Source organism: Drosophila mauritiana, chromosome 2R, assembly GCF_004382145.1.
Source record: "Drosophila mauritiana strain mau12 chromosome 2R, ASM438214v1, whole genome shotgun sequence".
Classification (NCBI taxonomy): Eukaryota; Metazoa; Arthropoda; class Insecta; order Diptera; family Drosophilidae; genus Drosophila; species Drosophila mauritiana.
In genome coordinates this window covers 16,744,813-16,768,352 of record NC_046668.1, presented here as the reverse complement: position 1 = coordinate 16,768,352, position 23,540 = coordinate 16,744,813, and the positions used below count along the sequence as shown (strand labels likewise).

The 23,540-nt window shown below is 41.4% G+C and overlaps 15 protein-coding genes across 15 annotated transcripts; 3 read left to right on the top strand and 12 right to left on the bottom strand.

Annotated features, from left to right (window-relative positions):
• Positions 1 to 214: 214 nt before the first annotated feature.
• On the bottom strand, positions 215 to 964 carry LOC117136481 (glutathione S-transferase 1-like). The gene has a single exon (XM_033297417.1). The coding sequence runs from the start codon at positions 930 to 932 to the stop codon at positions 273 to 275; it is 660 nt and encodes a 219-aa protein (XP_033153308.1). The 5' UTR covers positions 933 to 964; the 3' UTR covers positions 215 to 272.
• A 642-nt stretch (positions 965 to 1,606) lies between these two features.
• On the bottom strand, positions 1,607 to 2,371 carry LOC117137868 (glutathione S-transferase 1-1-like). Its single transcript, XM_033299585.1, has one exon. The coding sequence runs from the start codon at positions 2,346 to 2,348 to the stop codon at positions 1,686 to 1,688; it is 663 nt and encodes a 220-aa protein (XP_033155476.1). The 5' UTR covers positions 2,349 to 2,371; the 3' UTR covers positions 1,607 to 1,685.
• Positions 2,372 to 2,859: 488 nt separating this feature from the next.
• LOC117137053 (glutathione S-transferase 1-like) lies at positions 2,860 to 3,627 on the bottom strand. The gene has a single exon (XM_033298262.1). It carries the CDS (start codon positions 3,589 to 3,591, stop codon positions 2,929 to 2,931), a length of 663 nt encoding a protein of 220 aa, XP_033154153.1. The 5' UTR covers positions 3,592 to 3,627; the 3' UTR covers positions 2,860 to 2,928.
• Positions 3,628 to 3,939: 312 nt separating this feature from the next.
• On the bottom strand, positions 3,940 to 4,732 carry LOC117137052 (glutathione S-transferase 1-like). Its single transcript, XM_033298261.1, has one exon. The coding sequence runs from the start codon at positions 4,710 to 4,712 to the stop codon at positions 4,041 to 4,043; it is 672 nt and encodes a 223-aa protein (XP_033154152.1). The 5' UTR covers positions 4,713 to 4,732; the 3' UTR covers positions 3,940 to 4,040.
• Positions 4,733 to 5,483: 751 nt separating this feature from the next.
• Positions 5,484 to 6,347, bottom strand: LOC117137051 (glutathione S-transferase 1-like). The gene has a single exon (XM_033298260.1). The coding sequence runs from the start codon at positions 6,290 to 6,292 to the stop codon at positions 5,618 to 5,620; it is 675 nt and encodes a 224-aa protein (XP_033154151.1). The 5' UTR covers positions 6,293 to 6,347; the 3' UTR covers positions 5,484 to 5,617.
• An 892-nt stretch (positions 6,348 to 7,239) lies between these two features.
• LOC117137050 (glutathione S-transferase 1) lies at positions 7,240 to 8,123 on the top strand. The gene has a single exon (XM_033298259.1). The coding sequence runs from the start codon at positions 7,297 to 7,299 to the stop codon at positions 8,017 to 8,019; it is 723 nt and encodes a 240-aa protein (XP_033154150.1). The 5' UTR covers positions 7,240 to 7,296; the 3' UTR covers positions 8,020 to 8,123.
• A 1,285-nt stretch (positions 8,124 to 9,408) lies between these two features.
• Positions 9,409 to 10,634, bottom strand: LOC117137049 (chitinase-like protein Idgf5). Its single transcript, XM_033298258.1, has 2 exons — positions 10,197 to 10,634; positions 9,409 to 10,140 (listed from the first exon to the last, which is right to left on the bottom strand). Exons 1-2 carry the CDS (start codon positions 10,594 to 10,596, stop codon positions 9,497 to 9,499), a joined length of 1,044 nt encoding a protein of 347 aa, XP_033154149.1. The 5' UTR covers positions 10,597 to 10,634; the 3' UTR covers positions 9,409 to 9,496.
• A 310-nt stretch (positions 10,635 to 10,944) lies between these two features.
• LOC117136319 (glutathione S-transferase 1-like) lies at positions 10,945 to 11,737 on the bottom strand. The gene has a single exon (XM_033297169.1). It carries the CDS (start codon positions 11,715 to 11,717, stop codon positions 11,046 to 11,048), a length of 672 nt encoding a protein of 223 aa, XP_033153060.1. The 5' UTR covers positions 11,718 to 11,737; the 3' UTR covers positions 10,945 to 11,045.
• A 751-nt stretch (positions 11,738 to 12,488) lies between these two features.
• Positions 12,489 to 13,352, bottom strand: LOC117137788 (glutathione S-transferase 1-like). Its single transcript, XM_033299444.1, has one exon. The coding sequence runs from the start codon at positions 13,295 to 13,297 to the stop codon at positions 12,623 to 12,625; it is 675 nt and encodes a 224-aa protein (XP_033155335.1). The 5' UTR covers positions 13,298 to 13,352; the 3' UTR covers positions 12,489 to 12,622.
• An 892-nt stretch (positions 13,353 to 14,244) lies between these two features.
• On the top strand, positions 14,245 to 15,128 carry LOC117136689 (glutathione S-transferase 1-like). Its single transcript, XM_033297703.1, has one exon. It carries the CDS (start codon positions 14,302 to 14,304, stop codon positions 15,022 to 15,024), a length of 723 nt encoding a protein of 240 aa, XP_033153594.1. The 5' UTR covers positions 14,245 to 14,301; the 3' UTR covers positions 15,025 to 15,128.
• A 1,283-nt stretch (positions 15,129 to 16,411) lies between these two features.
• LOC117136414 (chitinase-like protein Idgf5) lies at positions 16,412 to 18,003 on the bottom strand. Its single transcript, XM_033297322.1, has 3 exons — positions 17,826 to 18,003; positions 17,202 to 17,762; positions 16,412 to 17,145 (listed from the first exon to the last, which is right to left on the bottom strand). Exons 1-3 carry the CDS (start codon positions 17,950 to 17,952, stop codon positions 16,502 to 16,504), a joined length of 1,332 nt encoding a protein of 443 aa, XP_033153213.1. The 5' UTR covers positions 17,953 to 18,003; the 3' UTR covers positions 16,412 to 16,501.
• A 3,037-nt stretch (positions 18,004 to 21,040) lies between these two features.
• Positions 21,041 to 21,325, top strand: LOC117137912 (immune-induced peptide 3-like). The gene is made up of 2 exons (XM_033299656.1): positions 21,041 to 21,128; positions 21,205 to 21,325. The coding sequence occupies exons 1-2, from the start codon at positions 21,077 to 21,079 to the stop codon at positions 21,273 to 21,275; spliced, it is 123 nt and encodes a 40-aa protein (XP_033155547.1). The 5' UTR covers positions 21,041 to 21,076; the 3' UTR covers positions 21,276 to 21,325.
• A 106-nt stretch (positions 21,326 to 21,431) lies between these two features.
• On the bottom strand, positions 21,432 to 21,745 carry LOC117137909 (immune-induced peptide 3-like). The gene is made up of 2 exons (XM_033299654.1): positions 21,641 to 21,745; positions 21,432 to 21,571 (listed from the first exon to the last, which is right to left on the bottom strand). The coding sequence occupies exons 1-2, from the start codon at positions 21,735 to 21,737 to the stop codon at positions 21,501 to 21,503; spliced, it is 168 nt and encodes a 55-aa protein (XP_033155545.1). The 5' UTR covers positions 21,738 to 21,745; the 3' UTR covers positions 21,432 to 21,500.
• Positions 21,746 to 22,203: 458 nt separating this feature from the next.
• LOC117137908 lies at positions 22,204 to 22,583 on the bottom strand. The gene is made up of 2 exons (XM_033299653.1): positions 22,475 to 22,583; positions 22,204 to 22,413 (listed from the first exon to the last, which is right to left on the bottom strand). The coding sequence occupies exons 1-2, from the start codon at positions 22,536 to 22,538 to the stop codon at positions 22,247 to 22,249; spliced, it is 231 nt and encodes a 76-aa protein (XP_033155544.1). The 5' UTR covers positions 22,539 to 22,583; the 3' UTR covers positions 22,204 to 22,246.
• Positions 22,584 to 23,110: 527 nt separating this feature from the next.
• LOC117137913 (immune-induced peptide 3) lies at positions 23,111 to 23,491 on the bottom strand. Its single transcript, XM_033299657.1, has 2 exons — positions 23,364 to 23,491; positions 23,111 to 23,292 (listed from the first exon to the last, which is right to left on the bottom strand). Exons 1-2 carry the CDS (start codon positions 23,413 to 23,415, stop codon positions 23,225 to 23,227), a joined length of 120 nt encoding a protein of 39 aa, XP_033155548.1. The 5' UTR covers positions 23,416 to 23,491; the 3' UTR covers positions 23,111 to 23,224.
• Between the last annotated feature and the right edge of the window lie 49 nt (positions 23,492 to 23,540).

The window sequence follows — 23,540 nt, the reverse complement described above, 5'->3', positions numbered from 1 at the left end:
TTTCTTGAGAAAAAATCTTGAGAGTTTTTTAAACAACATGCCTTGGTTTTGCGTAAATATATCATATTCCATTTGCAGTAAATCTGCACTAAGTTATATTAATGCTTAAATCGTTATTTATGATGAGTAATTGTGTTTAAAAGTACTGCAATAAATAGCAAATATTTGTTTAAAAGATATCATTTCAGATTAAATACAGAGAAATAATACGAAGTTTCGATTTGATAAATATTATAGTTTATTAGGATTTGTATGTAAAAAATAGCAGCTGTTTAGACAATAGTGTATTTTTTGCTCTTGATAAAGTTGGCAACCTGCGACATTCGTGATCCGTTGGCCTCCTCGTAGTAGGGCAACCTCCTGATGCGCTGAATCCAACCCGCCAACTTTGGGTATTTGGTGGCATCCACATCACGGAGGAGTATCGTAGATGAAAGCACTGCGATGACGTGGAAATCAGCGATGGTTAGGTAATTTCCAGCCAGAAAGTCATTGCTTGCCAGGAACAAGTCGAGTGTCTTGTAGACCTCTTCCAGGGCATCGAATCTAGCCTTGGGTATCTCGGTCTTGCCCTCCCTCAACGGGGCGGTGAGTGCACGACCCGTGGTGGCCAAGACACTGGAGTCATAGTGCAGCCGTTGATCCACAATGGCCCGCTTTTGAAGGTCCTTGGGGTAGAGGGTATCATCCTTGCCGTATTTGCTTACCAGATAGGCATTGATGGCATGGCTATCGTTGATATAGAAGCCATCGTCCCCCAAGGTAGGAACAGTATGAAGTGGATTGATCTTCAGATATTCCGGCTTGAGGTGCTCTCCGGTCATCAGGTTTACAATCTTGTACTCGAATTCCAGCCCCAAGGCATTAAGGGTTAGCAGGACCGAGCGAACTGGTGGACTCCCATCGATTCCATATAGAATAAGTTTTCCCATTTTCCAGTTCTTGTTTGCTTTTTCTGCTGTAACTGGAGCTCTTACCTCGTTGAATCGCCTGAACACAGTGGGGCTTTTATAGCTGGGGAGCTCTCTTAAATTAAGAGAGTTTCGCTGTGCTGTGATGACTCGACAGTAAACCAAATTAGATGACATCAGCCCATATTACCGTGCTCTTTTAATAATCAATCTAAGGTTTTTGACGTAAGAGAGCTTTATAGATTTTTATTCAAAAGCTCTTACCACCTGCTCTTTCTACATTCTTGCAAACAATGCTTAATTATTAGATGTTGGTTATAAGCCAGTAATTACCGCAAGCTAAAGGCAAAGTACTAAACTTATTGATTCATATACGTACTGTTGACCTCTTAGTAATTAGTTAATTACGATCGCTCGAATTTAAATAGTTTAGTTTTAAACATTTCTCTGAATATGTAAGCACCAAACATTTTTAATAAAAATTTAATTAAAAATTCATCAATCCAGTGAAAACTACATATGTATTTGCATTCTATATATTGTGATCCATATATCATATCTGCCTCCAGATCTAAAGCAGTTATCAAGTAGCAAACACAAAAAGAAACCAGTAGTTTCTCTTATCGATTCACTCAAAACAAGTTTGGACTGATAGTAAGCTAAATAGTAGTACAAAAGTCAAGTGGTTATGATATTTGTTGTTCTTATTTATTTTTGTTTTTTTTGTCTATTGTCAATATATTGTTTTTGTATTTTGTCTATTACTAAAATGCCTTAAACAATAGTAAAGTTCTTGCTCTTGATGAACTCGATGATTTGGGCAGCACGAGAGCCATTCGCCTCCTCGTAGTATGGCAGCTCCTTGATGCGCTTGATCCAGGCAGCCAGATCGGGATACTTGGTGGCATCCACGGGCAGGAACACCAAAAAGCCGGTAAAGCTGGCGATGACGTGGAAATCGGCAATGGTCAGGTTGTCGCCGGCCAGATAATTGCCATTCTCCAGGAACAGATTGAGGGACTTGTAGACACCCTCCAGGGCATCGATCCTCGCCTGCGGAATCTCCGACTTGTTCTCCCAGAAGAGTGGGAAGGTGATGGCCCTTCCTGTCGAGGTCACCACACTGGAGTCGTAGTGCAGACGCTGATCGACAATGGCTCGCTTCTTCAGATCCTTGGGGTACAGAGAATCATTCCGGCCGTACTTGCTCACCAGGTAGGAGTTAATGGCATGGCTATCGGACAGGTAGAAACCATTATCATCCAGAGCGGGCACCGTGTGCAGGGGATTGATCTTGAGGAACTCTGGCTTCAGGTGCTCCTTCTCCATCAGATTGACGATCTTGTAGTCGAAGTCCAAGTTCAAGGCCCTCAGGGTGAGCAGCACCGAACGGACCGGAGGACTACCGTCGATTCCGTAAAGCGTAAGTTTTCCCATGTCTGTAGTGTGCTGTAAGGCGATTGACTAGTAACTGCTTACTGACAGTCCAAACTTGGGGCTTTATATAGGCACCAGCCACCACCTGGTGCTCTTCACTTAAGAGAGCTTTGCAAATCAGCGATGACTCTGCAGTTTGACATACTCAATGTTTATAAACCACAAATCTCTTAGCTGTCGTATACGTAATATTTATGTATTTCACATTTTAAAGCTTTACAATTCAAAGCTCACATGTTAAACATTTCTATTTGTTTACTCATCGTTTTGGGATTCAAAGACCCTTGTCATAATTTAAACGATAAGCCAGTTGATTATATTAAACAGTGAAGCAGCAATTTTTGGAAATTAACTATCTATGGTTATAGATTACAGATAGATTTTATGGTTATAAAAGTGATCATTTCAATTATTCCATCCCTTGTATTATCTCTCTCTATAAAATTCAATATTTAATGATAGTTTTATTATGATTAAAAAACGATGCATTATTGTTACAAATCAGTTGTAATACATTTTTGATTCGATTTTATTCGTTTTCTTGGACATTTTATGGTTTTCTGTTTAATACAAATTACTATTACTCCAAGTTTAATACGGGTTTCAATAAGTTGATGTACTTCTTCGTGCCTCGCAGATTGTCCTCCTCATAATGGGGCAACTTGGAGAGGCGTTCAAGCCAAGCAGCCACCTTGGGATACTTTTTCTCATCCAGATCAAGAACAGCGGCCAGTGAGGATGCAGTAGCTCCGCAGCAGAAATCAGCTATGGTCAGTTGCGATCCGGTCAAATAGGGATTATCCCCTAGAAACTTCTCCAAATGGCCATATGCATCTTTGATGTTGTCCACCTTCTCCTTGGGAACCAGGCTTACGTGGCGCAGAAAAAAGGGTATACTGACATTTCGCAGCGACATAAACAGAATGCTGGCATCAAAGAACAAACGCTGATCCACCCGGGCGCGCAACACCAGATCCCTGGGATATAGCTCATCCGACTTGGCGTACTTGTCCACCAGGTAGCAAACAATCGCATGTGAATCCCAAATTAGGGCACCATTATCTTCGAGAAGTGGCACGGTGTGCTGCGGATTCTTCTTGAGGAACTCATCCTTGAAGTGATCTCCTGCCAGTAGATCCATTTCCTTGTATTCGTAGTCCAATTTCAAGGCACGCAAGGTTAGCTTGCAGGCGCGAACAGGAGGACTAATGTCCATGCCATACAAAATCAATTTATCCGACATGATGCGATTACCAGAGAGACCCAAGTTTCACTAAATTTCCCATACACAGAAATCTAAACGAGCTTAACGAGCTTGCCCCATTCGTATCTTAAATAAACTTTTGTAGTTGTACACTGACGAATATCAACTAGAACGCACATAAAACGAGCGATAAAAACACTACGGTCGGGTTCCCCAACTGTGAGATAATAATATTGACTCAAGCCCCATATACAAGTTTAGCCTACAAGTATGCACTATATGATACCTTCTAATATATAGAGCAACTATAGTCGTTCCTGGATCAAAACAACAAAACCAGTATACCAAATTCCAAAGTAAAGATCATAAATTTTTCTTTTCTTAAGAAAAAGTTAAAATTTATTAACTAGTATGCAGACAATGTACATGGTGGCTCAAGTTTATGGGTTCATAATGGGTTCAGTACTAATGTGGATTCTTTTCCCTACTTAGGCACCCAGTTTGGTCCACTTGCTGCGCAAGAAGGCGACGTAGCCCTGAACCGGACCCTCATTGATTGCCTTGTAGTAGGGAATCTGATTGAGGCGATCCAACCAAGCGCATACCTTGGGGTACTCCACGGGCTCAATGTCGACGGCAGCGCGGAGGGCACTAACTGTGGGTCCGGAGAGCAGATCGGCAAGGGTCAGGGAATCACCCACCAGATAGGAGCTGCTGCTCAGGAAGGTTTCCAGCATCTTTAGACTCCGATGAATGGAGTCCAGCTTCTCCTGGGGCACCACTGTGCATCCGGTGGTCCAGAAGGGACCGACAACATTGACTAGCCCAGGGAAGATTGCGCTGGCTTCGAAGAACAGGCGCTGATTGATGATCGCCCGCTTGACTAGATCCTTGGGATACAGTTCGTCCGACTTGGCATACTTGTCCACCAAGTAGGCGGCAATGGCATGCGAGTCCCAGAGCAGAGTACCATTGTCATCGAGCACCGGTACCGTGTGCTGGGGATTCTTCTTCAGATATTCCTCGCTCAAGTGCTCGCCCGCCTGAAGATTCACCTCCTTGTACTCGTAGTCCAAATTTAGAGCCTTCAGGGTCAGTTTGACGGCCCTTACGCAGGGACTGAAGTCTGTGCCGTAAAGTACAATTCCCGAGCTGGACATGTTGTGTGGGTCAGGTGACAAGCGATTCTATAGCGACTGAATACTCTGCCCATTTGTTATATACCGAATTGGGGAAAGCTTTTACGCTGGTGGTCTCCTACAGTGCGGCATGTAAAGATGAAAGCTTTCGTTTTTGTTTGTTTGTTTGATTTCAAGTAAAAACTGCTTTGTTCACCATTATACGCCTTTTTATTTATTTCACCAGCAGATAAATCGAGAAGTCAATTTTTACAAATCATGCTCGAATTTTTATTCAAGTTTTTTTTTAGTTTTTTTTTCTTTTACATACATATATTAGAGCTTTAATACAGTCAAGTCTATTTACACCATAATTTAAGGAACTTAAAAATGTCCTTTTCGGATTAAATAATCTATACATAAATTTCAAGATCATTAAACTCCTGTCACCGCAAAATCCATTAAGCTTGGAATATGTGCTATATCTATATATCTTACTATATATGAAGTAGCATGAAAATTTGTTTTTTGTGATTCCCCATTGGCTATGTAAATCAAGCCGAACTTAATTTAAGCCAGATCTTTTTTCTCTCTTCTCTCTCTTCTACAAACTAATTTGTTTAAAGCTTTTTGGCGAATATAGATGTTTAAGCTGTGTATATTTATTCTGCGCTGATTTGGCTTTCTTATCGGCATATTGTACATATGTTTGTATGTATGTATGTACTCTCGTATACCCAAGTTGCTTAGCTCCGGAATTTGCTTAGTAAAGCAAAGATATTTTAAACAAACTGTTAAATTAAAATGCAAATATTTCAAGTAAAATATTGTATATATATTTTATATTTTATTGAAGAAGTTTATGTTTTAGAAATGGATGTGTACATTGTTAATAGATAGAATTCAAAATTGTGAAATGTCATAAAAACTTAAATATAAGTTTAGTTTCACTTGTCGCCCAGCTTGGTCCACTTGCTGCGCAGGAAGGCGACGTAGTTCTGGGCCGGAGCCTCGTTGATCTCCTTGTAGTAGGGCAGCTTATTGAGGCGATCCAACCAGGCGGTGACCTTGGGATATGTCGCAGGATCTATGTCCACGGCAGCTGGCAGAGCGCTTACAGTGGGTCCGGTGGACAGATCGGCGAGGGTCAGTGAATCGCCGGCCAGGTAGGGGCTGTTGCCCAGGAACGTCTCCAGCAGCTTCAGACCCCGGTGTATGGCGTCCAGTTTTTCCTGGGGCACTTCGGTAACACCATTTATCCAAAACGGACCGCTTACATTGGCAAGACTAGCGTAGATTACACTGGCATCGAAGAAGAGACGCTGATTGATGATCGCCCGCTTGACCAGATCCTTGGGATACAGCTCATCCGACTTGGCATACTTGTCCACCAAGTAGGCGGCAATGGCATGGGAGTCCCAGATGAAAGTGCCATTATCATCGAGCACCGGTACCGTGTGCTGGGGATTCTTCTTCAGATATTCCTCGCTCAGGTGCTCACCCGCCTGAAGATTCACCTCCTTGTACTCGTAGTCCAGATTCAGGGCCTTTAGGGTCAGTTTGACGGCCCTCACACAGGGACTGAGGTCTGCCCCATAGAGTACAATTCCAGAGCTCGACATGATATGTGTTGTTTACCCGGCAGCGTTTCTCTTTCGACTAATCTCTCTAATTACTGTATATAGCACACACCTTTTTGCCGCAAGCTATTTGCTGAATGAGAGAGAACTTCGTAAATCGAATAAAAAAGCTCGAACCCATGTGTTTGTTTGCCTCTATGCCAAACAGTTAGAAAAAACATATATATAATATGTTTATTTCATCATACAAAACATTGATTACCTGCAACTGAATAGTTCTGGAATCATCCATATTATACTAATTTTAAAACAACATCTGCAGGGAACTACAAAAAATATATACCCATAAATAATAAAGCAGGTCTTTGAAACATTGGTTGACAAAAGAAATTAATTTAATAATTATACTTCTTTTATGATTTATTGTAGTATTGTAGTCTATTTGACCCATGTAGAACCCATGTAAATTTACAATTCAAGTATTCTTAACGAAGCTTGAAAGTTTCTAAAAGCTCGAGAACATAAAAGTTTAAGCTGACATAAAGCTTAAGGTTATTGGGGATAGATTATGGATAAAAATATATGATTTAATACAAAATAATAATAATAATAAATTATTTAAATTGGTTACTATTGATCCTATTGTTTAAGCATTATATTTATATGAAAATCTTTGCAAAGAAACACTGCTAATGAATGTGGTTACTTTATGTTTCACTTAGATTTTTCTAGCAGTGTAAATTAGTAGCCCCTTTGGTGCTCCAACTATGATCAAATAAATCACGGGGACATTGATCAAATATTGACGCAGCTATAGATAGCAGACCGACTTATCTCGGGCATTAATAAACAATCAGGCAAACTTAAACTTGCAGCATTATGACGTCTTTGTGGTAATTATCAAGAAACTAAGTTTAGTATCTAATCTTATCGCGGTTGAAAGAAATTAAAATTATTTAGACTGCCTTGAGTCAGTTGTGGATGGCCCACTGTGTGCTACGAATCTCAATTCAACCAGCGAGAAGGCAATAAGTTAAGCAACAACGATGGTTAACCTGATTCTATATGGCACTGAGTCCAGTCCGTCGGTCCGTGCCGTTTTGCTGACCCTTCGTGCCCTCAAGCTGGACCATGAGTTCCATACGCTGGACATGCAGGCGGGCGATCATCTGAAGCCGGATATGTTACGCAAGAATCCCCAGCACACGGTGCCCATGCTGGAGGATGGTGAGTCGTGCATTTGGGACTCACACGCCATCATCGGCTATCTGGTGAACAAGTACGCCCAGTCGGATGAGCTCTATCCAAAGGATCCGCTAAAGCGAGCTGTGGTGGATCAGCGGCTGCATTTCGAGACCGGTGTCCTTTTTCACGGCATCTTCAAGCAACTGCAGAGAGCTCTGTTCAAGGAGAATGCCACTGAGGTGCCCAAGGATCGCTTGGCTGAGCTGAAGGATGCCTACGCCTTGCTGGAGCAGTTTCTGGCGGAGAATCCCTATGTGGCCGGTCCTCAGCTGACCATCGCCGACTTTAGCATTGTGGCCACCGTGAGCACTCTGCACCTGAGCTACTGTCCCGTGGATGCGGCCAAATACCCCAAGTTATCCGCCTGGTTGGCACGCATCTCTGCATTGCCCTTCCATGAGGAGGACAACTTGAGAGGAGCCCGCCTGCTGGCCGATAAGATCCGCTCCAAGCTGCCCAAGCAGTTTGACAAGCTGTGGCAAAAGGCTTTTGAGGATATCAAGAGCGGAGCTGGAAAACAATGATGCGGAAGCCATTGTCTCATCGATAAGAGAGCATTGCCTAAAGTAAAATTGTATGTAAAATGGCTTTTAATATCATGTATTAAAACTTACGCTGTTGGCAAAGTGTTTAAAAATGTATTGTGTTTGAATAATCATTTACTGTTCTGAGTTAACCGAAGATTTTGTAGCCATCTAAGTGCCATCTTGACCGGTAAATGTCCTTGATGTATAACATTTTTTTATGTTGTATATAAATTACTATCTAGCATGGAGTGCATTTCCAATGGCAACGCAGCCAAAAGTTTACAACTTTTTTGCGCTCATTAAAATTATAAAATTTTCCCCTCCACAAAAGCGACACAAAATAGACGAGGGAAGGGGGGAATGAAAAGCGCAAAGTTTTCCTGCCGTGTCGTGCATGCTAAAGTTGTTAAATCATAATTAATTTATGACGGCGCCATCCGCCCAAGCAGCTAGCCAACCACCCTACCCCCTTGCAACTCAGCAACCCCAACTCGCCCCCGTTTTATGCCACTTCCAAATTTGCCTCTTATCTGCGCTCGGGTCTCGAACTCCCCGCCCTACGCATGCCCCATGTTCCCAAAAGGGCCGCGCCGTCGTTTAAAATACTCTTGAAAAAGGAGCCCAAGTCTAAATACCTGCTGGGTGAAGTCCGTTTCCAAACCCCACGAAAGTCCTGCAGGAGATGCTGCCGTGAGCTGAAATTGGAGTCACGCAATCCGGAAATATTTATTATAATGAAAAAATTCAACATTTTTTGTTTTTAGTTGCAGTTGTATGGCAATCTATAAAAAGTACTTGAATTTTCCATTTGTTTCCTACTTAGAAAGCTTTTTTTTAAAGCCTTTAAAGCTTCAAAGGCATAAACAATTTCAAGGACTAATTTTTTTTTTGTTTTTTATGCATTTTTAGGAACTTGTGACTTTGTGGGCATCTCAGAAACTTATGCGCCTCATTGCAGCGGCGACGGGAAAGTGGTGGCAGGCAAACTAATTGGTTTAATTTCAACTTTTACTTTGGCCCAACCAGTCGCCATGCCACCCCAACGCACCCCATCTCGCCGCGTCACCCAACCACCCCCACATCCTTGCCAGCATGGCTCCACGAAAATTCCACCCATCGTGTCAGTGGCATTTGAGCAGTTTGCTTTGCTTTACGCTCCGCCTGCCACTTCAGTTGCCTTCTCGCTTTTACTTTTTCCTTTTCGCCTTTACAGGATTCCACTTGGCCGGTTTATTTCCTGATTTTGTTTTTCTTTTTTGCTCACCGTCCTCGCATCTCAATTTATCCTAGTTTTCATTAAATAAACAAGCGGATTCTTATATTTCTAAAGAAAATATAAAACTCGGAATGCACTCGTTTACTATTTTAAATGAAATTTATTGCAATCCATGCATATTTTACAAATACACTGAAAAAGCAAAAGGATAATTGTGACAGCTAGCAAATTTTGAATTTAAAGCAAAGAGCATTTGTTTTATAGCTTAAACTTAATGCTTCGCAGAATGGGAAATTTTTCGCCAGCACACTGACCACGAAAATCATCCATGGACAGCTCGTGGAAGGCCACTCCTCCCAATCCTTGGGCATGCACAAATCCCGCCTTGATGGCCGCCGTCATGGGATCCTCGTAGCCCACCCATAGGCCATTCTCCCCTTGATCATCCGCCGCCCGGTACGCATAGATGCCGAAACGCTTGGTGGGATCGCCCACTTTGCGCAGATGGGGAACCTCGCGATCCTGTGGTTGCTGCTGCAGCAAATCACAAATCTCCGGCCAGCTGAGCAATCCTGGCGTAACAGTTTGCCTTCCCGGCGGTGCAGCTCCATTTGCCGACGGAATTGGTGGATAGCCGGTGATGCCGGAGTTTCGGGTCATATTCCAAGCTCGCCCGTAACTGGTCACTCCCACGTGCAGCTTGTGGACACTGATTTCGGATGTCTGGTTCATCCAATACTGCACCTGGTACTGCACATTGTGACTGGGCTCCCGATCGTACATGGCATACAGTGGTGTGGGCAGATCTGCAACTTTGGGATCGCGTTCCGGCGTTTGGAAGTCATAGGTGGCCAGGTTGACAAAATCCACGTTACTAAGAACCTTCGGAACATCAATAAAGACTACGGATATGGTAAAAATTGGTCAGATTCTATATGGTATTCATGATTATACTCACGTTCCGCTGAAACATGAGGCAGCATACTGACGTGGCGCAGAAAAAAGGGTATACTGACATTTCGCAGCGACATAAACAGAATGCTGGCATCAAAGAACAAACGCTGATCCACCCGGGCGCGCAACACCAGATCCCTGGGATATAGCTCATCCGACTTGGCGTACTTGTCCACCAGGTAGCAAACAATCGCATGTGAATCCCAAATTAGGGCACCATTATCTTCGAGAAGTGGCACGGTGTGCTGCGGATTCTTCTTGAGGAACTCATCCTTGAAGTGATCTCCTGCCAGTAGATCCATTTCCTTGTATTCGTAGTCCAATTTCAAGGCACGCAAGGTTAGCTTGCAGGCGCGAACAGGAGGACTAATGTCCATGCCATACAAAATCAATTTATCCGACATGATGCGATTACCAGAGAGACCCAAGTTTCACTAAATTTCCCATACACAGAAATCTAAACGAGCTTAACGAGCTTGCCCCATTCGTATCTTAAATAAACTTTTGTAGTTGTACACTGACGAATATCAACTAGAACGCACATAAAACGAGCGATAAAAACACTACGGTCGGGTTCCCCAACTGTGAGATAATAATATTGACTCAAGCCCCATATACAAGTTTAGCCTACAAGTATGCACTATATGATACCTTCTAATATATAGAGCAACTATAGTCGTTCCTGGATCAAAACAACAAAACCAGTATACCAAATTCCAAAGTAAAGATCATAAATTTTTCTTTTCTTAAGAAAAAGTTAAAATTTATTAACTAGTATGCAGACAATGTACATGGTGGCTCAAGTTTATGGGTTCATAATGGGTTCAGTACTAATGTGGATTCTTTTCCCTACTTAGGCACCCAGTTTGGTCCACTTGCTGCGCAAGAAGGCGACGTAGCCCTGAACCGGACCCTCATTGATTGCCTTGTAGTAGGGAATCTGATTGAGGCGATCCAACCAAGCGCATACCTTGGGGTACTCCACGGGCTCAATGTCGACGGCAGCGCGGAGGGCACTAACTGTGGGTCCGGAGAGCAGATCGGCAAGGGTCAGGGAATCACCCACCAGATAGGAGCTGCTGCTCAGGAAGGTTTCCAGCATCTTTAGACTCCGATGAATGGAGTCCAGCTTCTCCTGGGGCACCACTGTGCATCCGGTGGTCCAGAAGGGACCGACAACATTGACTAGCCCAGGGAAGATTGCGCTGGCTTCGAAGAACAGGCGCTGATTGATGATCGCCCGCTTGACTAGATCCTTGGGATACAGTTCGTCCGACTTGGCATACTTGTCCACCAAGTAGGCGGCAATGGCATGCGAGTCCCAGAGCAGAGTACCATTGTCATCGAGCACCGGTACCGTGTGCTGGGGATTCTTCTTCAGATATTCCTCGCTCAAGTGCTCGCCCGCCTGAAGATTCACCTCCTTGTACTCGTAGTCCAAATTTAGAGCCTTCAGGGTCAGTTTGACGGCCCTTACGCAGGGACTGAAGTCTGTGCCGTAAAGTACAATTCCCGAGCTGGACATGTTGTGTGGGTCAGGTGACAAGCGATTCTATAGCGACTGAATACTCTGCCCATTTGTTATATACCGAATTGGGGAAAGCTTTTACGCTGGTGGTCTCCTACAGTGCGGCATGTAAAGATGAAAGCTTTCGTTTTTGTTTGTTTGTTTGATTTCAAGTAAAAACTGCTTTGTTCACCATTATACGCCTTTTTATTTATTTCACCAGCAGATAAATCGAGAAGTCAATTTTTACAAATCATGCTCGAATTTTTATTCAAGTTTTTTTTTAGTTTTTTTTTCTTTTACATACATATATTAGAGCTTTAATACAGTCAAGTCTATTTACACCATAATTTAAGGAACTTAAAAATGTCCTTTTCGGATTAAATAATCTATACATAAATTTCAAGATCATTAAACTCCTGTCACCGCAAAATCCATTAAGCTTGGAATATGTGCTATATCTATATATCTTACTATATATGAAGTAGCATGAAAATTTGTTTTTTGTGATTCCCCATTGGCTATGTAAATCAAGCCGAACTTAATTTAAGCCAGATCTTTTTTCTCTCTTCTCTCTCTTCTACAAACTAATTTGTTTAAAGCTTTTTGGCGAATATAGATGTTTAAGCTGTGTATATTTATTCTGCGCTGATTTGGCTTTCTTATCGGCATATTGTACATATGTTTGTATGTATGTATGTACTCTCGTATACCCAAGTTGCTTAGCTCCGGAATTTGCTTAGTAAAGCAAAGATATTTTAAACAAACTGTTAAATTAAAATGCAAATATTTCAAGTAAAATATTGTATATATATTTTATATTTTATTGAAGAAGTTTATGTTTTAGAAATGGATGTGTACATTGTTAATAGATAGAATTCAAAATTGTGAAATGTCATAAAAACTTAAATATAAGTTTAGTTTCACTTGTCGCCCAGCTTGGTCCACTTGCTGCGCAGGAAGGCGACGTAGTTCTGGGCCGGAGCCTCGTTGATCTCCTTGTAGTAGGGCAGCTTATTGAGGCGATCCAACCAGGCGGTGACCTTGGGATATGTCGCAGGATCTATGTCCACGGCAGCTGGCAGAGCGCTTACAGTGGGTCCGGTGGACAGATCGGCGAGGGTCAGTGAATCGCCGGCCAGGTAGGGGCTGTTGCCCAGGAACGTCTCCAGCAGCTTCAGACCCCGGTGTATGGCGTCCAGTTTTTCCTGGGGCACTTCGGTAACACCATTTATCCAAAACGGACCGCTTACATTGGCAAGACTAGCGTAGATTACACTGGCATCGAAGAAGAGACGCTGATTGATGATCGCCCGCTTGACCAGATCCTTGGGATACAGCTCATCCGACTTGGCATACTTGTCCACCAAGTAGGCGGCAATGGCATGGGAGTCCCAGATGAAAGTGCCATTATCATCGAGCACCGGTACCGTGTGCTGGGGATTCTTCTTCAGATATTCCTCGCTCAGGTGCTCACCCGCCTGAAGATTCACCTCCTTGTACTCGTAGTCCAGATTCAGGGCCTTTAGGGTCAGTTTGACGGCCCTCACACAGGGACTGAGGTCTGCCCCATAGAGTACAATTCCAGAGCTCGACATGATATGTGTTGTTTACCCGGCAGCGTTTCTCTTTCGACTAATCTCTCTAATTACTGTATATAGCACACACCTTTTTGCCGCAAGCTATTTGCTGAATGAGAGAGAACTTCGTAAATCGAATAAAAAAGCTCGAACCCATGTGTTTGTTTGCCTCTATGCCAAACAGTTAGAAAAAACATATATATAATATGTTTATTTCATCATACAAAACATTGATTACCTGCAACTGAATAGTTCTGGAATCATCCATATTATACTAATTTTAAAACAACATCTGCAGGGAACTACAAAAAATATATACCCATAAATAATAAAGCAGGTCTTTGAAACATTGGTTGACAAAAGAAATTAATTTAATAATTATACTTCTTTTATGATTTATTGTAGTATTGTAGTCTATTTGACCCATGTAGAACCCATGTAAATTTACAATTCAAGTATTCTTAACGAAGCTTGAAAGTTTCTAAAAGCTCGAGAACATAAAAGTTTAAGCTGACATAAAGCTTAAGGTTATTGGGGATAGATTATGGATAAAAATATATGATTTAATACAAAATAATAATAATAATAAATTATTTAAATTGGTTACTATTGATCCTATTGTTTAAGCATTATATTTATATGAAAATCTTTGCAAAGAAACACTGCTAATGAATGTGGTTACTTTATGTTTCACTTAGATTTTTCTAGCAGTGTAAATTAGTAGCCCCTTTGGTGCTCCAACTATGATCAAATAAATCACGGGGACATTGATCAAATATTGACGCAGCTATAGATAGCAGACCGACTTATCTCGGGCATTAATAAACAATCAGGCAAACTTAAACTTGCAGCATTATGACGTCTTTGTGGTAATTATCAAGAAACTAAGTTTAGTATCTAATCTTATCGCGGTTGAAAGAAATTAAAATTATTTAGACTGCCTTGAGTCAGTTGTGGATGGCCCACTGTGTGCTACGAATCTCAATTCAACCAGCGAGAAGGCAATAAGTTAAGCAACAACGATGGTTAACCTGATTCTATATGGCACTGAGTCCAGTCCGTCGGTCCGTGCCGTTTTGCTGACCCTTCGTGCCCTCAAGCTGGACCATGAGTTCCATACGCTGGACATGCAGGCGGGCGATCATCTGAAGCCGGATATGTTACGCAAGAATCCCCAGCACACGGTGCCCATGCTGGAGGATGGTGAGTCGTGCATTTGGGACTCACACGCCATCATCGGCTATCTGGTGAACAAGTACGCCCAGTCGGATGAGCTCTATCCAAAGGATCCGCTAAAGCGAGCTGTGGTGGATCAGCGGCTGCATTTCGAGACCGGTGTCCTTTTTCACGGCATCTTCAAGCAACTGCAGAGAGCTCTGTTCAAGGAGAATGCCACTGAGGTGCCCAAGGATCGCTTGGCTGAGCTGAAGGATGCCTACGCCTTGCTGGAGCAGTTTCTGGCGGAGAATCCCTATGTGGCCGGTCCTCAGCTGACCATCGCCGACTTTAGCATTGTGGCCACCGTGAGCACTCTGCACCTGAGCTACTGTCCCGTGGATGCGGCCAAATACCCCAAGTTATCCGCCTGGTTGGCACGCATCTCTGCATTGCCCTTCCATGAGGAGGACAACTTGAGAGGAGCCCGCCTGCTGGCCGATAAGATCCGCTCCAAGCTGCCCAAGCAGTTTGACAAGCTGTGGCAAAAGGCTTTTGAGGATATCAAGAGCGGAGCTGGAAAACAATGATGCGGAAGCCATTGTCTCATCGATAAGAGAGCATTGCCTAAAGTAAAATTGTATGTAAAATGGCTTTTAATATCATGTATTAAAACTTACGCTGTTGGCAAAGTGTTTAAAAATGTATTGTGTTTGAATAATCATTTACTGTTCTGAGTTAACCGAAGATTTTGTAGCCATCTAAGTGCCATCTTGACCGGTAAATGTCCTTGATGTATAACATTTTTTTATGTTGTATATAAATTACTATCTAGCATGGAGTGCATTTCCAATGGCAACGCAGCCAAAAGTTTACAACTTTTTTGCGCTCATTAAAATTATAAAATTTTCCCCTCCACAAAAGCGACACAAAATAGACGAGGGAAGGGGGGAATGAAAAGCGCAAAGTTTTCCTGCCGTGTCGTGCATGCTAAAGTTGTTAAATCATAATTAATTTATGACGGCGCCATCCGCCCAAGCAGCTAGCCAACCACCCTACCCCCTTGCAACTCAGCAACCCCAACTCGCCCCCGTTTTATGCCACTTCCAAATTTGCCTCTTATCTGCGCTCGGGTCTCGAACTCCCCGCCCTACGCATGCCCCATGTTCCCAAAAGGGCCGCGCCGTCGTTTAAAATACTCTTGAAAAAGGAGCCCAAGTCTAAATACCTGCTGGGTGAAGTCCGTTTCCAAACCCCACGAAAGTCCTGCAGGAGATGCTGCCGTGAGCTGAAATTGGAGTCACGCAATCCGGAAATATTTATTATAATGAAAAAATTCAACATTTTTTGTTTTTAGTTGCAGTTGTATGGCAATCTATAAAAAGTACTTGAATTTTCCATTTGTTTCCTACTTAGAAAGCTTTTTTTTAAAGCCTTTAAAGCTTCAAAGGCATAAACAATTTCAAGGACTAATTTTTTTTTTGTTTTTTATGCATTTTTAGGAACTTGTGACTTTGTGGGCATCTCAGAAACTTATGCGCCTCATTGCAGCGGCGACGGGAAAGTGGTGGCAGGCAAACTAATTGGTTTAATTTCAACTTTTACTTTGGCCCAACCAGTCGCCATGCCACCCCAACGCACCCCATCTCGCCGCGTCACCCAACCACCCCCACATCCTTGCCAGCATGGCTCCACGAAAATTCCACCCATCGTGTCAGTGGCATTTGAGCAGTTTGCTTTGCTTTACGCTCCGCCTGCCACTTCAGTTGCCTTCTCGCTTTTACTTTTTCCTTTTCGCCTTTACAGGATTCCACTTGGCCGGTTTATTTCCTGATTTTGTTTTTCTTTTTTGCTCACCGTCCTCGCATCTCAATTTATCCTAGTTTTCATTAAATAAACAAGCGGATTCTTATATTTCTAAAGAAAATATAAAACTCGGAATGCACTCGTTTACTATTTTAAATGAAATTTATTGCAATCCATGCATATTTTACAAATACACTGAAAAAGCAAAAGGATAATTGTGACAGCTAGCAAATTTTGAATTTAAAGCAAAGAGCATTTGTTTTATAGCTTAAACTTAATGCTTCGCAGAATGGGAAATTTTTCGCCAGCACACTGACCACGAAAATCATCCATGGACAGCTCGTGGAAGGCCACTCCTCCCAATCCTTGGGCATGCACAAATCCCGCCTTGATGGCCGCCGTCATGGGATCCTCGTAGCCCACCCATAGGCCATTCTCCCCTTGATCATCCGCCGCCCGGTACGCATAGATGCCGAAACGCTTGGTGGGATCGCCCACTTTGCGCAGATGGGGAACCTCGCGATCCTGTGGTTGCTGCTGCAGCAAATCACAAATCTCCGGCCAGCTGAGCAATCCTGGCGTAACAGTTTGCCTTCCCGGCGGTGCAGCTCCATTTGCCGACGGAATTGGTGGATAGCCGGTGATGCCGGAGTTTCGGGTCATATTCCAAGCTCGCCCGTAACTGGTCACTCCCACGTGCAGCTTGTGGACACTGATTTCGGATGTCTGGTTCATCCAATACTGCACCTGGTACTGCACATTGTGACTGGGCTCCCGATCGTACATGGCATACAGTGGTGTGGGCAGATCTGCAACTTTGGGATCGCGTTCCGGCGTTTGGAAGTCATAGGTGGCCAGGTTGACAAAATCCACGTTACTAAGAACCTTCGGAACATCAATAAAGACTACGGATATGGTAAAAATTGGTCAGATTCTATATGGTATTCATGATTATACTCACGTTCCGCTGAAACATGAGGCAGCATACTGACGGTTAGGAGATGGCCACCACGTCGCAGATCGGATCGCAGCTCTGCGAGAAGGGTGGCAAACTGCTCCCGATGCTCCTCGGACTTCTCGTCCACCGATGAGGAACTAAACCAGCCACGGAACGATCCCCATACCCTCTTAAGCACGCCCTGCTGGAGTTTGGGCCTATTTTTGGGGAACTGCCAGGCGAGATCGATGCCATCGAACCCATTGTTGTTCAGCTCCGCCAAAACGCTTGCCTGAAAGCTTTTCCGATGCTCCGACTGTTCCAGTAATCTCAGATACTTGCCACTGTCTGCCACGCCCTCGCTGTCCACATCCCGATCGCCGCCCACCGAAAGCAGGAAGCGAACATGCGGATATTTCTGGCGCAGCGCGGTAATGTGGCGGTAATGCTGACGGTCATTGGTCAACAAAGGATCCAAACTCTTAATCTTATAGGTCTCGGCATCAATGCCCGCATAGCCGTAGACCAGAAAGTTACAAAACTGTAGAGCGGGCTCCAGTTCAGCCAGCGACATTTGGGCGGGGCCTGAGATGGAGATAACCCCTGATCCACTTGGCACACGTTGATTAAAATCAGCCAAAAACTCACCTTCACGCACAAAACTCTTCGCATCGTAGAAGCACACCAGTTTGCCCACCTCTGCGTGTGTAGACTGGAAAATTGCCAAAAAACTGCAGAGCAGTAATCCTACAAATGGGTTCTTTGGGATCCACATCGTGATCCGTAGTAACGCTTAGCTCCAAGTTAGATTCACAACTAAACTGGGACGACGATTTGTTTTGATGAACAGCAGCCGAAAGAAGCGCTGATAAGAAGGTGTTCTTATTAGTAAATATTTTAGATTTTTATATGAAAAAATCAATCTAAATAAACCTAAAATCATTGCATACTTTTGAGCGAAATTAGCTTAGTTTCTAGCTACAAGAACTCAATAGATTTCAGAGATACATAGAACATAACCCTTTTAAACCACAGATTTCGAATTTCATTTGGACTGAGCTACTTAACCACCCTCCATTATCCATCCCACACATTTGCCACAAACTGGCAAACAAACATCCACCAAACACCCACACACACACATTAGTGTCTCTCAAAGTAAAAAGTGGGTGGTCGGAATGAGTGGCTTGGGTTATCAAAGTGTCACTTCCACAACTTCAATGCCAATCCGAAGACCTGCACTCAGCACCAATTTATCGATTCCCACAGGACAATAATGTTTGTTCATGCTCGTAACGTTTAAGCACATTAAAGCCCTCGACTTCAACGACGGAATGATGAGTTGTCACTCCCCAGGAGCGGGCCACAATAACTGGGAGGTCACCACCACCACCACTCATACATGGATGGCCGTGTCCATGTCCATGTCCATGTCCTTCATCCCCCAGTTGATTAGCAATTTTACTCACGTGACGGCAGGGGCCAAATGTGTTGACTGCCATGTCATATGATGGGAATATGGAAGGGTCAACTGTCAGGGGATGGGATCAGCAGTAAGTTGCTGCTTGTGCTTTGAAAACTTTTTTGGGGAAACCAAGTTAAATTGCTTGTTTGTCAGTCCCTTGGATAATTTACTCTGTTACAACGAGATATGGCTTCATTCGTTTTGAACATAACAAAATATCACTTGAGTATCATAAAGTGTTATTTCAAATCAAATTAAAATCGAGAAATTGTATTGAATTTGTAGTTTAATAAACAACTGCACTCTGTTTTGTAATTAAACTGTTGATTGTGGCTTTTAACCTGGGCAAAAATGGGGCAAAATGAATTTCAAGTTTATGCAAAAGGCCACAGTTGGTTGCATCATAAAGCCAAATGGCGAGAGCCATAAAACTAACCGCAGCACAAAAAAAGGGACAATAAAGGAAGCCAACGGTGGCGAAAAGCCAACAGGAATCAACAGAATGTAACCACAAGCACGGACGCTTAGGCAATCAACTAACAAAATGCACACATGTTCGGAAGCACTGCTTTCTACTTTCTACTTTCTAGTTGTTACTTTCTAACGCCCATTCCAGCATATTGGCAGTGCCACGCCCACTGCGGAGTGGTAGCTTAAAGGTTATGATAAATTAAATATGTTAGTTCTTCTTATTGTTTTTATAAAGAAGTGCAGGCTTAGTTGAATATAAAGTTAGCTGCTAATGGGGTTTTTAACAACTTAGTTTTCGTTACTACTCTCTTTTCTTACACATACAACTAATAGGACCATTTCTTATAAAGTATTTCTTGATCTGTACTAACCATGTTCTAACTAGATCACTGTCTCACTTTCCCAACAAATTGACAGCAGCCAACAAAATTAAATTCCAAACAAGGAAAGAAGTATGGCAATTACACATAAATATAAATAAAATAAATAAATAAAAATAAATGAATAAAAAAACAATTTTATGTTTTAGTATTATTATTATTATTACTTATTTTAAATTATTTAATTTTCTAACCAAACCTCTCATACTTTCCATGCAAAACACGACCTTCCTTTGAATATTCCATCGGCTTTTCCATTTCTGTTCCATTTGAATTTATAGAGCATGAACATGAGCACTTGAGACCTGCGACTTGCCGCACTTAAACAGCACTCGACTTGAGTCCTTTAGCTGCAACATTTGGCCGGCTTTAATCGTGCCACAAAGGCAACTGGGCGCTGGCTTTAATTCCTGCATACCCACTCGACTCGATGATTAACTTTTTTTTTTTTTTCGATGAACATGTGGCAGCTGCCGCTGCCCGCAGAGCGTAATTAAATTGTTAACGCGCACGTGTCGGTTGGCCGTCTGTGTACAGGCGCACATTTTCACATATTACGTATACGTACATGTGTACGCTCATTTGGCTCGAGTTCATGTATCCGTAATGCCATCTACGTTGACAAATGTGTGTGTGGAACAACAACAACAACAGCGTTTAGCGCATGCGGCACTAATCCTGGTTGAGTGGAAGCTGGTTGACTGCGTTAAACCCTTTCTCCGCCCCATTTGCACTCACCTTTCTTCTGCAGAACCAACCACCACCGCACCCCCAACCATCGAAAATCGCCTCAAGCCCCACGAAACAGCCAAAAAACTCATTTTGCATGGAGCTCGACTGGTGGTTTTTAATGCTTCATTGGCTTAATTGCCAGCCATGTGCAAAAACAAGAACACTGTGAAAAAAACAATGTTTATTGCAATGAAAAGCAATAAATATTTTCTTTGAAGAAAAAACAGAAAACTGTCTAATTATTTATTAACTAACTATTAAGCAGTGTAAGTTGGAATATGATATTGGAATAAAATATTCTAAGATTATTTGGTAATATAACAATTTTTAAGGTTTTTCTTTTAGTGCACAAGCAAAGTTACTTATAAACTGAATCAAACATACGCACCTACATCAACTTTTGCAAAGTAAATTCGACCACAAACACGTTCATTTACCTTTGGCGACCACATAGATACACACATAGAAAACTAAGATTTAAGAAGTTAAGTTCCTGCTAGTAAACTGCGGTGCCATTCGTTACGTTTTCGGCTGTTCCATTTTTGTTTTTATATGCATTTAATAATGTACTTAAAAAATGCTACAATCAAATATGTGAGATTCAAAATTTCCCAGGAATTAAAAACTGCTTTGTGTGTTTGCAAATCACAGACAAAGATCTCCTCAAAGCTACTAAGTCGATGGGGATAGGCTGTTGAAATCAAGTTATGACGCATTTTTATATATTCCAGGGGTCATGTTTAATTGAAAAAGTGCGCAATTTGCTAATCAATCCGATTTGCGCGGCTATAAAAGAGACCTGTTTGAATCGATAGGCAATTTAGTCGCTGAATCGTCGAATCATCAACAATATGAAGCTGCTCTCGATTGCCTTTCTATTGGGACTTTTGGCTTTGGCTAGTGGTAAGTGCAATAAATAATAATAATAATAAAAACTTTATTTCTAATTGAAATCCTTCTTTTATTTATTTATTTCCAGCCAATCCCCTGAGTCCTGGCAATGTGATTATTAACGGCGACTGCAAAGTTTGCAATATACGCGGCGATTAGAATGTGGAACTCAAAATATGAAATAAACCAAAGTCACTGAAACACCAAAATGTTGTTTATAATATTATTTTATTAATTTTGCAGCTAGAAATGATGTTCGAACTTAAAAGACCACCAACTATTATAGTTTGTGTACAAATAAAATAAACAAGACCATCACTTTATGCACAATCTGTATTTTTCATAAGTATTAGTTACTAAACACCAAAGTTTTATAACTCCACTTTAGCCTCCGCGAACATTACAATGACGGCAATCTCCATTGATAATGACATTACCCGGATTTAGTGGAGAAGCTTTAGTAATAGCAGAATAATAGTTAGAATAATAATAGTTAAGGATTTATGAATCTTACGGATACTTACCCACTGCCATGGCGAGCAGACCACATAGAAAGACCAAGGATATCCACTTCATATTGTAGGCAACGGTTGAAATGAAACTGATAAAAATGCACTTCATTGGTTTTCTTTTATAGGCACCTTATAGATGAAATTTAAATATCAGGTTTTTCCCAGATAGTACGTATCTCAGCTTTAGCAAGCACACATAGTCGTGCCAAGTCTGGAAATGCCCTACAAAAAAAAATGTAGATAAGGCGATGCACATTATAAACAATGGCAAAACAAAATTAAGTGATAGTGACATCAATCCATCGAATATAAATCATTAATGTAGATTTGTCTTAAATAGGAAAACTAGAACGTTTAAGCACGTAAATCAATATAAATAAATGTAAATATGAAAGCTAAACTATTTAAAGATTCCTAAGCTTTTTTTAATAAAGCTAAGAATTAAATTAAATTTGAATATTTTAGTTTCAGAGCTAAATTTTAAATGTACTTTAAATACCCATGTAGTTGAAATATGTGACTAAATCCCATTTTGTCACAAGCTTAAGTTTTTCAGAAATAAAAGTTATAAAAGATATTGTTTCGCACATTTTATTAACTTTTTGATGACATAGTAACTTAACTGAATATATGATATATAATTCCAAAAAGAATCGCTCCAGATGTGAGTGTGTAAGATATGGATCCAGCAGATTTATGGTCTGGAGGAATTATTATTCCCGGATCATTATCAGGCTTATTGCAGTCGATGCATTTCCCATTGATATACACTTTTCCCGGCGTAGCTGCAATTAGGAAATGACTAGCTAAAAATCTATAAATATATTTATTTAATTTAATAATTACCATCAACAGCTGCCAGCAGGCAGAAAAGCAGCATCAAAATTCCGGCGACTTGGAGGGCTTTCATGTTTTTCCTTGGGGATTTCGAATAATTCTGACTGCCAAAGTGCGAGTGCTCTGCTTTTTATATGGCATTTGTACATAGTGCATATAGTATATGCTATATTATATATATAATTGTTTATAATTATTTTGCGGGATTTTACAGATTTTAAAAAAATATATGGAAAGAAGTGCCTTTTAATTAGTTGTGAATTTTTTGTTATTTTTTAAACAACAAATTTTAAAGCTTTGTTGATTTTATTGCTATTATTAACTATTATGACATTAATGTAGTTAATCAAATCATAATATAATATAATTTCTATAAAATATTATATTATATAATATTTATTTGAATTAAATAGTGTATCGCCTTAAATTATTTTCAGTTATCTGTTTCTCAATTCACATCTCTAAAATAACAAATATTAAGCTGAATTTAAATTTTTTAATGACAAGGGATTGTTTCATTGTATGTTTTTCTAGAAATGTCTAATACATTTTGCAACTAGAATACATTTAAGTGTTTTGCTGATTATCATTTGTTATCTATAGAAATCAATAAAATTTCCCCATTAAAAATAATATGTTGCTTTGTTTGGAATGTTTTTAATATGGGCACTTGGTTCTAGGAATTTCTATTACATTTTCGACTTAAAAATATGCGTGGCTGTGTGAACTTCAACTGGCATCCTTCCTTCTCCGCTGCCCCTAGGCCCTCACATTGCAGACGCGGCAATCGCCGTTGATGATGACATTGCCAGGATTCAGTGGGGTGGCTGTGTTGGAAATATAATTAAAATCATAATTAAATAACTTATTTAGTTTGAGAATAGTTGGCATTACTCACCGTTGGCCAGAGCCAGCAGACCCAGAACGAAGGCGAGTGATAGGAATTTCATGTTGTTGTTTTTTGTGGTTGAATGCTGAGCTTGACTCCAGAGAATTTGCAGTTGACAACTGATGCTGAGTGTTGAGAACTACACGCTTTATATAGTCATAGAGCAAAAAGGCGCACCGATCTGTC

Bases quoted from the DNA above. Each gene is read 5' to 3' on its own strand.
- LOC117136481 (XM_033297417.1), bottom strand. From the start codon at position 932: ATGGGAAAACTTATTCTATATGGAATCGATGGGAGTCCACCAGTTCGC.
- LOC117137868 (XM_033299585.1), bottom strand. From the start codon at position 2,348: ATGGGAAAACTTACGCTTTACGGAATCGACGGTAGTCCTCCGGTCCGT.
- LOC117137053 (XM_033298262.1), bottom strand. From the start codon at position 3,591: ATGTCGGATAAATTGATTTTGTATGGCATGGACATTAGTCCTCCTGTT.
- LOC117137052 (XM_033298261.1), bottom strand. From the start codon at position 4,712: ATGTCCAGCTCGGGAATTGTACTTTACGGCACAGACTTCAGTCCCTGC.
- LOC117137051 (XM_033298260.1), bottom strand. From the start codon at position 6,292: ATGTCGAGCTCTGGAATTGTACTCTATGGGGCAGACCTCAGTCCCTGT.
- LOC117137050 (XM_033298259.1), top strand. From the start codon at position 7,297: ATGGTTAACCTGATTCTATATGGCACTGAGTCCAGTCCGTCGGTCCGT.
- LOC117137049 (XM_033298258.1), bottom strand. From the start codon at position 10,596: ATGTCGGATAAATTGATTTTGTATGGCATGGACATTAGTCCTCCTGTT. The intron at 10,141-10,196 runs GTGAGTATAATC...CCATATCCGTAG, and splicing joins GCCTCATGTTTCAGCGGAAC to TCTTTATTGATGTTCCGAAG.
- LOC117136319 (XM_033297169.1), bottom strand. From the start codon at position 11,717: ATGTCCAGCTCGGGAATTGTACTTTACGGCACAGACTTCAGTCCCTGC.
- LOC117137788 (XM_033299444.1), bottom strand. From the start codon at position 13,297: ATGTCGAGCTCTGGAATTGTACTCTATGGGGCAGACCTCAGTCCCTGT.
- LOC117136689 (XM_033297703.1), top strand. From the start codon at position 14,302: ATGGTTAACCTGATTCTATATGGCACTGAGTCCAGTCCGTCGGTCCGT.
- LOC117136414 (XM_033297322.1), bottom strand. From the start codon at position 17,952: ATGTGGATCCCAAAGAACCCATTTGTAGGATTACTGCTCTGCAGTTTT. The intron at 17,763-17,825 runs GTGAGTTTTTGG...TCTCCATCTCAG, and splicing joins GAAGAGTTTTGTGCGTGAAG to GCCCCGCCCAAATGTCGCTG. The intron at 17,146-17,201 runs GTGAGTATAATC...CCATATCCGTAG, and splicing joins GCCTCATGTTTCAGCGGAAC to TCTTTATTGATGTTCCGAAG.
- LOC117137912 (XM_033299656.1), top strand. From the start codon at position 21,077: ATGAAGCTGCTCTCGATTGCCTTTCTATTGGGACTTTTGGCTTTGGCT. The intron at 21,129-21,204 runs GTAAGTGCAATA...ATTTATTTCCAG, and splicing joins ACTTTTGGCTTTGGCTAGTG to CCAATCCCCTGAGTCCTGGC.
- LOC117137909 (XM_033299654.1), bottom strand. From the start codon at position 21,737: ATGAAGTGCATTTTTATCAGTTTCATTTCAACCGTTGCCTACAATATG. The intron at 21,572-21,640 runs GTAAGTATCCGT...CTATTACTAAAG, and splicing joins TCTGCTCGCCATGGCAGTGG to CTTCTCCACTAAATCCGGGT.
- LOC117137908 (XM_033299653.1), bottom strand. From the start codon at position 22,538: ATGAAAGCCCTCCAAGTCGCCGGAATTTTGATGCTGCTTTTCTGCCTG. The intron at 22,414-22,474 runs GTAATTATTAAA...TCCTAATTGCAG, and splicing joins CCTGCTGGCAGCTGTTGATG to CTACGCCGGGAAAAGTGTAT.
- LOC117137913 (XM_033299657.1), bottom strand. From the start codon at position 23,415: ATGAAATTCCTATCACTCGCCTTCGTTCTGGGTCTGCTGGCTCTGGCC. The intron at 23,293-23,363 runs GTGAGTAATGCC...TTTCCAACACAG, and splicing joins TCTGCTGGCTCTGGCCAACG to CCACCCCACTGAATCCTGGC.